Source organism: Peromyscus californicus, unplaced genomic scaffold (genome assembly GCF_007827085.1).
Source record: "Peromyscus californicus insignis strain IS unplaced genomic scaffold, ASM782708v3 Scaffold_13__1_contigs__length_99412109, whole genome shotgun sequence".
NCBI lineage: Eukaryota > Metazoa > Chordata > Mammalia > Rodentia > Cricetidae > Peromyscus > Peromyscus californicus.
Genome location: NW_026294424.1, coordinates 70816166 through 70828704, shown reverse-complemented (window position 1 = coordinate 70828704; position 12539 = coordinate 70816166). Strand labels below are relative to the sequence as shown.

The 12539-nt window shown below is 47.8% G+C and overlaps 1 protein-coding gene across 1 annotated transcript; it reads left to right on the top strand.

Moving 5' to 3' along the window:
• Positions 1 to 2155: 2155 nt before the first annotated feature.
• Spink2 (serine peptidase inhibitor Kazal type 2) lies at positions 2156 to 7942 on the top strand. The gene is made up of 4 exons (XM_052735915.1): positions 2156 to 2198; positions 3556 to 3617; positions 6041 to 6150; positions 7897 to 7942. Exons 1-4 carry the CDS (start codon positions 2156 to 2158, stop codon positions 7940 to 7942), a joined length of 261 nt encoding a protein of 86 aa, XP_052591875.1.
• Positions 7943 to 12539: the final 4597 nt, after the last annotated feature.

The following is a 12539-nucleotide window of genomic DNA, read 5'->3' as shown; positions in this document are numbered from 1 at the left end:
AAAAAAATCCATCTATGCTGGAGGGCATATGTGGTGGGGTTTTGGAGGGTTTGGGGGAAAATGATGTGTGGGTGATGTGGAGTGTTGGGTTGTATGAAGGGGGTTTGTGTGTAGAGTGCTTGGTGGGTTGGAGGAGTGATGGGGTTATGTGGGGTGTGTGGAAGGATGGCAGGTTGTATGATGTGGGTCTGTAGTTACAGTTTAGGAGGAGTGGTGTGTTTGGACTGTTGGATAGATGGGTGTGGATGTGGTCTGTGGAGTGGTAGAATGTGTGGGGGGATGTGGTTGTCTTAGGATTGGGGGTTATTAGGGGTAGTTGGTGTATGATTAGGGAGTGTGGGCAGGTGGTGGGTGTGTCCTAGAGTGTGGAAGGTTGGAGGGGTGGTGGGATTGTGTGTGGAGTGTGTAGAAAGTTGGAAAGTGTTTGGGGAGGGTTGGAGAGGTGATGTGTGTGTATGGGAATGGAGGGTTGTTGGGTGGTGTGAGGTAGGGTGTTTAGTGGGTGGAAGGAATGGTGGGGTGGGTACATGATGGTTGAGGGTATGGTGTGTGTGTGGTGGAGGTACGTGTGGAGGAATGGGAGTGGGATATGTGGTGGGGTTATGTGTGGCATATGTGTTCGAGATGTAGGGGTATGTGAGATATGTGGTAGAGTGTGGTGATGGGGTATGCAGCATGATGTTTTGGGGATGGAGTGTTAGGTATTTGAGGGTTTGTGAAGGTGTGTGGAGAGGTATTGAGGTGAGGGTTTTTTGGTGTGTATGTGTATGTAGTGGAGGGGCAGGGAGTTTTAGGATTGTAGGGATGCAAAGGGTCAGAGTAAGGGGTGAGGGTTGTGTGGTGTCTGTGTGGAATTTGGAGGATTGGAGGGGTTGTATGATGTGGAGTTGTGTGGAAAGGTGATGGAGATGTGTTTGGGAGTATGTAGAGGGGCAAAGGGGGTGGGCTGTATACTAGAGATAGGGGAGTGTTGGACGAGTGGAGTGATCAGATGGTTCGAGGGGGAGTGTGGTGTGATGTGGTAAGTTGGAGGGATGATAGGGGACATGTAGTGTGTCTGTCAAGGGATGGGAGGTTGTGTGATAGGGATGTATATGGGATTTGTAGATGTGTGGGATGGTTGGAAGGGTGGTAGAGGTGTGTATGGGTATGTGGAGGGGTGGTATGGTGTGTGTGTGTGTGTGTGTGTGTGTGTGTGTGTGTGCAGGATTGGAAGGTGGATGGGAATATGTGTGTGGTGTGTGGAGAAGTGGAGAAGTGGAGGAGTGGTGGGTTGTGTAGAGGACTGGAATATTTGGTAGTTTGCAAGGGTTGGGTGATTTAGGTATGTGGTGGAGGGATAATGGGTTGTGTGGTAACTGGGTGTGTAGGGTGTGGGGTATGTGAGATGTGGGGTATTTGGAGTGTTGAAAGGCTGTGTAGGGGGAGGTGAGAGGATGGCGGGGTACGTATGGGGTGTGTGGATGAGTGGGGTTTTCATGGTTAGAGGGGTGGTGGGGATGTAATTGGGGTATGTGGAAGAATAATGGATTGTATGGTAGAGGCACGTGTGGCTTTTGAGGAGGGGTCAGTTTATGGTTGAGGCTGGGGTTGGGATAGGGTGTTTGGGGCACTTGAGGGGAGGTGAAGATGTGTGGAATTGAGAGGGGTTAGGTTGTGAGTATGTGTGTGCGCAGGGGGTGATGTGCTTGTGTGTGAAGTGGTTAGGGGCGGCGGTGCGGAGGGATGCTGTGGGGATGTGGAGGGGTTTGTGGAGAGTTCAGGTGTGGGGTTGTGTGTGGCCTGTGAGGGCCCGGTGGGGTGTATGGCACTGGAGAAGTGACGGGGTCGTGTATCGGTTGGTGGAGGTTTGGGGACGTGGTTCGCTTTGTGTGGACTTTGTGGAGAGCTTTGTTGCCTAGAAATCTGGAAGGTTTGCGGGTGTGGACAGGTGGTGTGCCTCCCCCCATCCCTCCCCAAACCTCCCTCTTCTCCTTCATCCCCTCTTGCTCCTCCTGTCCCTCCTTCTCTCCCCCTTCTCCTCCTGGTCTACCTAGCCTCCAGCCCGCCCTCCGCCCCTCCCCTTCGCACCCCGCGTGGTGCCCTGGTGCCCGCGGGTAACTCATTGACCGCTGCTCCAGAGCCTTCCAGCAGAGCCGGGAGGATGGCTCTGGTGATGCTGCAATTGGTGCTGTTGTTCCTGGCCGGGGACGTCGCAGGTGATGCTCACACGGGTCTGGTGTCTGGGAGCGGTGAAGGGGGAACCAGCTCAGATACGAGAGAGCACTGGCCTGCCATGCTTGAGCTGCGGATTCGTGCCGTTACTGGCGGTTTTGCCGGCCGGGTGGGCAGCGGAGGGAATGAAAGCTGAATGCGGGCCGGCACCCTTGGATGCTCCAGTTGGGGCTTCGATCCCAGCTCCTAGATATCACCCAGCCACCTGCTCTTCCTCTCCTAAGCAGATTTTTCTGGACTCCAGATAGGCGGTTGGATTTGTATCCACGGCCCCGTTGAGCCTGGCAGGAGGTGTGCTAGACGTGGAAGGCCCACGAGACCTTCCTGCGGACGGACTTGACGTCTATGGGAAAGCAGAGTTGAAATCCTAATACCTAGGCTAAGTTTTGTGTTTACTGAGTTTGGCATACTTGGCTTACGTCTGTAATCTCAGCACTTAGGAAGCATAGGCAAGAGGATTCATGCTTTCAAGGCAACCCCGGCAAAATAGCCAGTTCAAGACCAACCTGGGTTTTGTGAGCTCACAAATTAAATCCAGCTGGGTGGTGATGGCACATGCCTTTAATCCCAGCACTTGGGAGGCAGAGGCAGGTGGATCTCTGAGTTCCAGGCCAGCCTGGTCTACAGAGTGCATTCCAGGACAGCCAGGGCTACACAGAGAAACCCTGTCTCAAAAAAAAACAAAAACAAAAAAACAAACAAAAAAGTTCCGAGAAGAAATACTGGAAGCTCTTTTTAAAAAGGCACGGAGAAGCACATCAGAAGGAAAGTCACGTGTGGATAAAACTCAAACCTTTTGGTTTTGTTCTTTTGTGTTTTAAGTGTGCGTACATGAGTGTGTGTGTGTGTGTGTGTGTGTGTGTGTGTGTGTGTGTGTGTGTATGTGTTGTGGGCATCTAGAGCCTAGAGGTCAATGCTGGTTGTCTTGTATGGCTCTCCACCTTACTTTTGACACGGGGTCTCTGATGAACCTGGTGCTTGCCATTTCTGCTAGACTGGCTGGCCGGTAATACTTGGTATCCACCTGTCTGAGCCTCTCCCCGTGCTGGCCGTTGCAGACCAAAGCCATCACGGCCAGCCCTGGATGCTGAGGATCAGAACTCAGTTCACAGCAAGCCCTTCACTCCTTGAGCTACCTCCCCAGCCTGGACACCCCCACCCCATCCCCCATGTGTTTTACTTGCGTGCAGATGCGCTTGTCTGAAAATGCTCACATGGGGGCCAGAGGTTGGCTTAGGGCATCTTCTGCTGTGCTCCAGCCTACAAACTGGGTTTTAAGGCTCTCTTGTGAACAATTTACCTTCGTCATGTATACAACGCCAGTGTTCTCTCTCCTTGCAGTCTCCTCCGACTCTTTCGACTCTTCCAACTCCCACATAGTTCAGCCATCAGAACTCAGAACAGTAAGTATGAACTGCGGGGACTGTTTCTTCTCGTACCGCAAAGCGTGGAGCCATTTTCAGGCCAAACTTACAATGTAAGAAACCGTGAAGTGTTTTGTAAGCCAGCATTTCATGCAGTTCCCTTGACACAGATAAATGAGTATCTGTTTTTCTCAGTTATCCCTCTGCCTCTGTCTCCTGAATACTAGGATTCCAGATATAAACCACAGTGTCGGCTAAAAGTGTGCATTTCAGTTGAGAACAGCTCAATCTTTGAAGGCTCCACACTTCACATATTTTCTCCTATTAAATTCTGTGGGCAGAAATGAAAATCAAACGAGACAGTTTATTGAGAACTGCTGTTATCAAGGGGTCTGCCACCATCATTTTCGTTTGGGTAGAGACTCACTGGCTGGCAGAGGCATGGGAAAGTGTCAGCCTGGAGCAGGAGTCTTCAGGTGTGGCCTGGTACACGCTATCAGCAAGGGAAACTTTAGGTACGGGTGCACACACACGATTACACTTGGTTGGCCCTCATCTGGAATCTAGGACCTACGTTAGGGAAGCTGACAATTCTTAATTGAGACCTGGCCCCTTGGGGCTGAACTGTTAGAAGGATTATCGGCTTCCTGGGCTGGCTTTGGAGGCAGCAGTCTCTGAGATAAGGGGGAGGACCATTGCCTTAGGGTAGCTGATGGAAAATGTTTATAACCACTCTCTGCCTAAACAGGTAAATGACCCGATCTGTGTCTCACACTTTCCACGGCATAGTCATCCCTTGCTGGCTGGCTGAGACTGTTCTCCTGCGTGGCACAGAACCTTCGAATGTCCCATCAGCTGAGAGATTTTGCTTTGTTTTGTCAGGCTGGAGACAGGGTGCCAGGACCCCAGGTGTGCAGCACCACACTGGGCTTAGTGTTCTAGACTCTTGGGCTGGGGGTGAGGTTGTTGAGGCTCAGACTCAGGACCTGGTGAATGCTAGGATGTCATGCTTCTCAATTAAGTGTATGCTTCCTATAGGGATGTGGTAATTTGAAAGAAAATGGCCCCCAAAAGGAGTGGCGCTATTAGGAGGTGTGGCCTTGTTGGAGGAGGTGTGGTCTTGTTGGAGGAGGTGTGGTCTTGTTGGAGTAGGTGTGGCCTTGTTGGAGTAGGTGTGGTCTTGTTGGAGGAGGTGTGGTCTTGTTGGAGTAGGTGTGGTCTTGTTGGAGGAAGTGTATCACTGTGGAGGCGGTCTTTGAGGTCTCATATGCTCAAGCCATGCCCAGTGAGACAGACCACTTTCTGTGGCCTGTGAGATGTAGGACTCTCACCTACTTCTCCAGCACCATGTCACTCCGCCATGTCCCACCATGATGATATGGACTGAACCTCTGAACTGTAAGTGAGCCACCCCAGTGAAATGTTTTCCTTTCTAAGGGTTGCCGCGGTCATGGTGTCTCTGCACAGCAATAGAAACCCTAATTTAGACAAGGGGTATAACTCAGAGGTTGGGCACTTGCCTAGTGTGCCTGCAGCTCTGGTTCAGTCCTCGTCACTGCAGATCCCCAGCTGGAGTTACAGTCTTTGTAACACTCAAGGGTCTCATGGAAACATGAGTAATGAAGTAAAACTATTTGTGTGAGAGCAATATCAAATACTTTAGAAAGGCTTGCTAGAAGACATTGCTTTAACAACAACAACAACAACAACGAACCTCTAGCTTCTAGGTATGGTATGAATTCTTTTAGTTCCAGCACTTAGGAGGGCAGAGGCAGGTAAATCTGTGAGGCCAGCCTGGTTTACATAGTATGTTCCAGGCCAATAGTGAAACCCTGTCTTAAAATAAATAATACCTCCCTTCTCCAAACTATCACTGAATTAGGTAAGAAATGGTGGGGGTTGGGATATCAAGATGAGGCTTACTAAATGTCCAAGTTCTCACTGTGTTTTAGAGTGTATCGAGATGTTTTCCAGATAAGGCCTCGTGTAGCCCAGGCTGGCCTCAACTGGATGTAAAGGGTGTGATGGTGAACACCTGATCCGCCTGCTTCTGCCTTCCAAATGCTGGGCTTAGTTCAAATGGTACCATGCTGAGCTCTGGTTTATTTGTTTTGTTTTGAGACAAAGTCTAGTTTGTGCTTTCCAGGCTAGCCTAGAACTTACTACATAGCCCAGGCTGGCCTCACACTGGAGGCAATCCTCTTACCTCAGCTTCCGAAGTACTGAATTACAGGTTTGAACCATGCCTGTCTCTGGGGTCTTTTTTTTTTCTTCCTTCTCTTTGTAATTGTATTTTGAACCATTGCATCTGATTTTTACATTCCAAACTCAATTTTTTGATGGGGGAGGCAGGGGAAAACAAATATTTATTTAGGATATGTCTATGAAATTTAGGGAAAGTTGGGATATTGTTGGGTGCGTCTCAAGTCATTCTCTTGTTTCTCTACTTTTCTCTTTTGTAGCCAAACTGTGATCATTATGACTACCCAGCATGCCCCAGGAACCTGAGCCCCGTGTGTGGAAGCGACATGAACACTTATGGGAATGAATGTACTCTGTGCATGAAGATTAGGTCCAGTATTAAAAACATTTTCTTTTTAGATTTATTATTATTTATGTGTGTGAGTGTTTTGCCTGCATGTGTACGCATAGGCACAACATGTGTATCTGGTGCCCACAGAGGTCAGAAGAGGGAGTTGGATCCCCTGGAACAGGAGTTACAAATAGTTGCGATTGGAATCAGATTTGAGGTTCTCCACAAGAGCAACAACTACCAGCCTCAGGTCACACAGTCTCACAGTTGTGTACCAGTCAAGTTTTCTTGCCTTTTCTTTAATTTTGGTGGCTGGAGGTAGTAACTCCTTTCTGGGATGTAGGAGTCAAATGTGACTTAAATTGTTTTTTTTTGTTTGTTTGTTTGTTTTGTTTTGTTTTGTTTTTCGAGACAGGGTTTCTCTGTGTAGCTTTGCGCCGTTCCTGGATCTCGCTCGCTCTGTAGACCAGGCTGGCCTCAAACTCACAAAGATCCGCCTGCCTCTGCCTCCCGAGTGCTGGGATTAAAGGCGTGCGCCACCACCGCCCGGCTGTTTTTGGTTTTTATACAGACATTTAAAAGATGTCAGCCGGGCGGTGGTGGCGCACGCCTTTAATCCCAGCACTCGGGAGGCAGAGCCAGGCGGATCTCTGTGAGTTCCAGGCCAGCCTGGTCTCCAAAGCGAGTTCCAGGAAAGGCGCAAAGCTACACAGAGAAACCCTGTCTCGAAAAACAAAAACAAAAACAAAAAAAAAAAAAAAAAAGATGTCAAATCTGTAGTCCATGTTCCAGTCAAAGCTAGAGACTAAAGCTTGTGATTGGTCAACTGTAAGGCAGCAGATGGCCGATGTCACCATCTCAATGTGCTTTTTCCAAACTAAGAGTATAATAGAGCTGGGCAGCGATGGCTCATGCCTTTAATCCCAGCACTCGGGAGGCAGAGCCAGGCCGATCTCTGTGAGTTCGAGGCCAGCCTGGTCTACAGAGCAAGCTCAAGGACAGGCACCAAAACTGCACAGAGAAACCTTGTCTCAAAAAAACAAAACAGACAAACAGAAAAAGAGTGTAGTGGAGACGGAGAGCAGCCCCGCAGTAGAACGTTTGCCTAGAGTGCATGTGGCCCTGGGATCAATCTTGACAACTGGGGGAAGAACATTTTGCATATTTAGGGGCATAGCTCAGTGGCAGAGAACTTGCCTAGGATGCTAAAGCCATTAGTTCAGTCCTCAGCACTATACCTACATATATATACACACACGCACAAATAAGACTATAGTTAATAGTTAAGTTCTGCAGAAAATTATATTTACTTTTAGCTTTAGAGGGGCATGCAGGTGATCTGCACACCCTATATTTACCAGCTGGCAGGTAAGACTTACTACATATACTTCAGAAAATGCTAAGTATTAGGTGTGTGGTACCTGACTCTCTCTGTGCAACACACCACCTTTGTTGGGAGAGTCCATTCTCCCAGCTCAGCTTCCACTGAGCAATCTAGGTCTTCTTGAAATGGTTTGAAGGCATTAGAGTTGAGGGGGTTAAACTGCGGGGGTGGGGGTGGTGGGGGTGGTAGGGGTAGGGGGTGGTGGGGGGTGGGGTGGGGAGAGGAGATCTTTACCCTTTGTGTTTTCTGGATTAACCTTAAAAAGTGACCAAGTAAATGTAGCCCTGAAAGGAATTTAATGCATAAAGGATAAAGGCCATAGGACTTTAAAATGCAAAACAGTTGACCTGGTTTCAGCGTGGTAGGCACTGATACAGTGTGTATGGTTGTTCACATTGCAGGGAGGATGGTAACCCTCTTAAAATCATCAAAGACTCGCCTTGCTGATGGTCAGTTTACAGAAGAGCAGCTGGAAAACCCCCTACTCCAGTGCCTCCTGCTAGAACCCCCACTCCCCCCCCCCCCCCCCCCCCCCCCCCCCCCGTTTCTTTCTTTGCATGCTCCTGCTAACACACCTTCTCCACAAGGAGGTGTGGAAGACGGTGATGTGCAGGGGATCCATAAACTTCTAAAACTCCCGCTCTGGGCTTCTGCCTTGCAGTTCAGTTTAGTTAAGCTTATGGCCCTGGTGACTTTTGCATTGCTTTACTTAAGAGGAATAAAATGAGCATTGAATTCAAGGACTGGTGTCTTCTGTTGAAAATGATGCTGCCACCCTCGGGGGATTTTGATCTGCCCCGTTTCAGGCGTTTCTCACTGAGCCTGAGAATTAAATGGACACAGACGAGCAGGAGAAAATCCTGCACATTTATTTGTTGCGGGGTTTTCACGGTGAGAGCCTTCTGGAGGAAATGACCGGATGCAGTTAGGGGACTCTTGCCATTTCTATATGGGTAAATATCAGTGGGTGAAAAAATGTGGGCACATATTTTTTAAAAGAAAAAAAAGAAAAGAGAAACCAAGAGAGGGTAAAAATAAATTGATGAGGAAAGATGGGACCAGGGCAAAAATAATTCCATGGAAGATGTGAAGAAGGATAGAGACCAGGAGGTAGCTCAAGGGCGGTTAGGGGTTGTGGCAGGGGTGAGGGGGGGGCTGGGAACCTGGGGGTGGGGAAGGGAAAGGAGAATCTACTAAAACTTTTTCTTTCTTTCTTTCTTTTTTCTTTTTTTGAGACAGAGTCTCTCTGAGTAGCCTTGGAGCTCACTTTGTAGCCCAGGCTGGCCTCAGACTCACAGAGGTCCCCCTGCCTCTGCCTCCCAAATGCTGGAATTAAGGGTGTGCGCCACCACCTCTCAGCCAAGAATCTATTGAGACTTTATTTGAAAGTGCCGCAATGATATCCATCTAATGCTTTATATGCTGACATCAGTGTTTTTAAAGGAGCCAGGGAAGGAAGCACACAGACAGGTGATGTTAGAATTAAACACACATTGAGTCAGACAAAGAGTAGGGACTAGGAAGACGAGAAGTACTCTAATAAAGCTGGTCATATATGCAGACTGCCTCCATCCTCAGCTTCTGTCCTGGAACGTTCTTTTCAGAATAGGAACATTGCTTTTTTTTTTTTTTTAATTAATTCATTTTTTAATTTGAGACAGCTTCGTGTACTGAGACACAAGGGGGCAGTGCTTCCCTGACAACCGCTGCCAGCTGGCAGGGCCACAGGCTGCCAGCAGCTCAGGGGTGCTCCAACTGGGAATCACATTTCGTTTGCAAACTGCTGTGTGTTTCGGTTCCCTGAAGATGCCACCTCTGTGAGGAACGCTGAGCGGTGGTCCCAGAGGTTATTGTGAAACGGGGGTGACAGAGGAAAGTGAAGCCGAGTTGCCTTCTTGGGTGAGGTTAGGGGGAAAGCCTGGTAGACCGTGACTGGAAAAGCTGGAACGGAAGGGCTGCCTGGGGGAAGGTGTGAGTTCCGGGGACCAGAGCTGACACTTGGGAGGGCAGGTGTATGCGAAGTGTCTAGTTTTTGTGGACTAGCTCTTCTGCTTCACCATCCCTCTCTGGTTCATCATCCTTTATCCTGGTTAAAAAGCCAAATGATGCGTAACAAGACCCAATGCTTGCTTAGCTGTATGGCTGATGAAGTCTTTTGTGCTTTGTAAAACACTTTCATGTTACGTTTTTTTGCCTCCAATTTGAAACGGTTTGATGTTTGACTCCCCCTTTAATGACTTCTATTTTTGGCAAGAAGAACTCCAATATAGTGACTGAAGCTAATATTAAAAATTCCTGCTGGGCGGTGGTGGCGCACGCCTTTAATCCCAGCACTCGGGAGACAGAGCCAGGCGGATCTCTGTGAGTTCAAGGCCAGCCTGGTCTACAGAGGGAGATAGGCACCAAAACAACACAGAAACCAACAAAAGACAAACAAACAAAACTCCTGAGGTAAGCTGGGCATGGTGGTACGCACTGAGTCCTAGCACTCAGAAGGTCAAAGCAGGACTGTCTGGAGTTTAAGGCCATTCTAGAGCACTAGGGGTTCCAGACCAGCTACATGGGGAACCTGCCTCAACAATGAAACCAGGTACATGCCTGTAATCCCAGCACTTGGAGGGCTGAGGGAGGTGGATCAAGAATTTGAGGCCAACCTAGGCTATACAGCTACACCCTGTCTCAAAAAAAAAAAAAACCAACCAGCAAACCCCGAATGAGTAGGGCCAAATGTTAGTGGCATTACCTTGGCCTTGCAACAAATAGCAGGTAGAGTCTCCAAAAGGCTTAGAATATTGGCTATGGAGATCGACAACAAATTCCATTCTGGAAAAGGAGCAGCAAAGAGGCACCATAAAAGCTTTTGCTACGCAAAGGCCTTCAGACACTCCATGTCCATCAAATCAGTAGTGAAGGATCATGGGGCAGTTCAAGGTTAAAGTGTTTGACTAAGGTGCTGGAGAGATGGCTTAGCAGTTAAGATCACTGACTGCTCTTCTAGAGGACCCTGGTTCAATTCCCAGCACCTGTATGGCAGCTCACACCTGTCTGTAACTCCAGTTCCAAGGCTTCTGACACCTCACACAGACATACATGCAGGCAAAAAAAGAACATTAAATAAAAATAAATTATTTTTTTTTTTTTTTTGGTTTTTCGAGACAGGGTTTCTCTGTGTAGCTTTGCGCCTTTCCTGGGACTCACTTGGTAGCCCAGGCTGGCCTCGAACTCACAGAGATCCGCCTGGCTCTGCCTCCCGAGTGCTGGGATTAAAGGCGTGCGCCACCACCGCCCGGCTGAAATAAATTATTTTTAAAAAGGACATTTAAAAAGAAGTGCTTGCCTAATGTATATGAGGCCCTGGGTTTAGTACCCAGAGCACATATGCACATACACACATGAATATTTGTGAGACACAGGACCCCAATGTTCAATTGGGTATGGTAGTCTTTGGATGAGTGAAAATTTCCTTTGGTTTCCAGAATGATTTTTTAGGAAAAGCTGTCCTTGTAAATCATATATTTTTCATAAATAACAAGTCTAAGCTACATAAAAATAACCTCTCTAAAGGGGAATTTTATTTTTTTTTTAATTTTTAAAGGAGAATTTTCTTTTCTTTTTCTAAAGATTTATTTATTTATACAGTATTCTGCCTGCATGTATCCCTGCAGGCCAGAAGAGGGCACCAGATCTCATTACAAGTGGTTGTGAGCCACCATGTGGTTGCTAGGAATTGAACTCAGGACCTCTGGAAGAGCAGTCAGTGCTCTTAACCTCTGAGCCATCTTTCCAGCCCCGAGAATTTTTAATGTAGTGTGGAGAGCTGTATACATTTGCATACACCGTAAGTATTTGAGATTGGCTTTACATAACTTTTGTGTCTAATTTTGTAATGTTTGTGGTTATAGATAATATTGGGCCTACAGGAAATCAAAGCCGAAAACATGATAGTTTATCTGCTGATTGTCCAGGAACAGTTGGGCTGATGGTTGGAGATTGTATCTCAGTTTCATGGTTTGATATGTTGTGTGACCCTGTTCCAAATTGAATCAGGGGAAAAATAGACCTTTTGGGTCCAAATCTGGTATTCTTTTAATTAACTACACATAGCCCGTTCATCAAGTTTTGCACAGACATTCTTCTAGCCCCAGGTCAAGGGAAGCCCAGGCATAACTGGCATGGGATTGTTAGAGAAATGCCTCAAGGACTTTGATAGTGTCACAAAGCAGCATCAAGCCCATATCTCCCAATAATTTCAGATGTTTTAGGTTGCTGCATCCTGCACAGGTTGGCCCTGGAAACTTGACCGGAGTGTCTTGGGAGTGAAGAATGACAGACACTGAAGTAATGACAGACACACTAGCAGAAAAGCTGGGATTTTGGAGGTGGGCTGTACTCAACCTGATGGAGGGCGCCTACAATGAAGCCTGGAAACTCACTGAGTTGATTATGTACAGCACAAGGAGGAGAGTTAGCTAGTCTTGGTAGGAGGTCTCTGTAAGGGAGCAGTCTCCAGTTGCAGTCATCTGGGAGGAGGAAGCTACAGTTGCCAGTTTTTGCACACTCATACTTGGAGCAGAGGAAGCTTTGCTATTTCCATGAGTCTGTCCTAGGGAAGGCTTGGTCACTCTCATGGATCTGAGGCGCTGGGATCTTTGATGTGGCTACGTTCATGTCAACATTCACTCAGGACGTCTACTCCCCTCACCAGATACTTGAAGAATGATCTAGAATTTGTTCTCTTTCAACTTAATCAGACTGCCTCTGTGACAGAAAACAGTAGAAATCATGAAGTGAGAAATCCTTCACAGAGAGTGGGCAGCTACTTCTGGCACATTGGAGGAGATCTTTGAAAGAGATGAAGAATAGCACCAAAGAATAGCAGCAGCAATGGCTGCGAAGATATGACCACTTCTGTCCGTCTCCTACTCCTCCTGAGCTAAAGCCAGGAAGTTTTACTGGTGTCAACAGCAGTGGGAAAGGAAGCGCTCTTAGGACTAGCGAGTCTGAGTCAGTCAGTGATGCATAAGGTCCATGGCATGAGGGGACA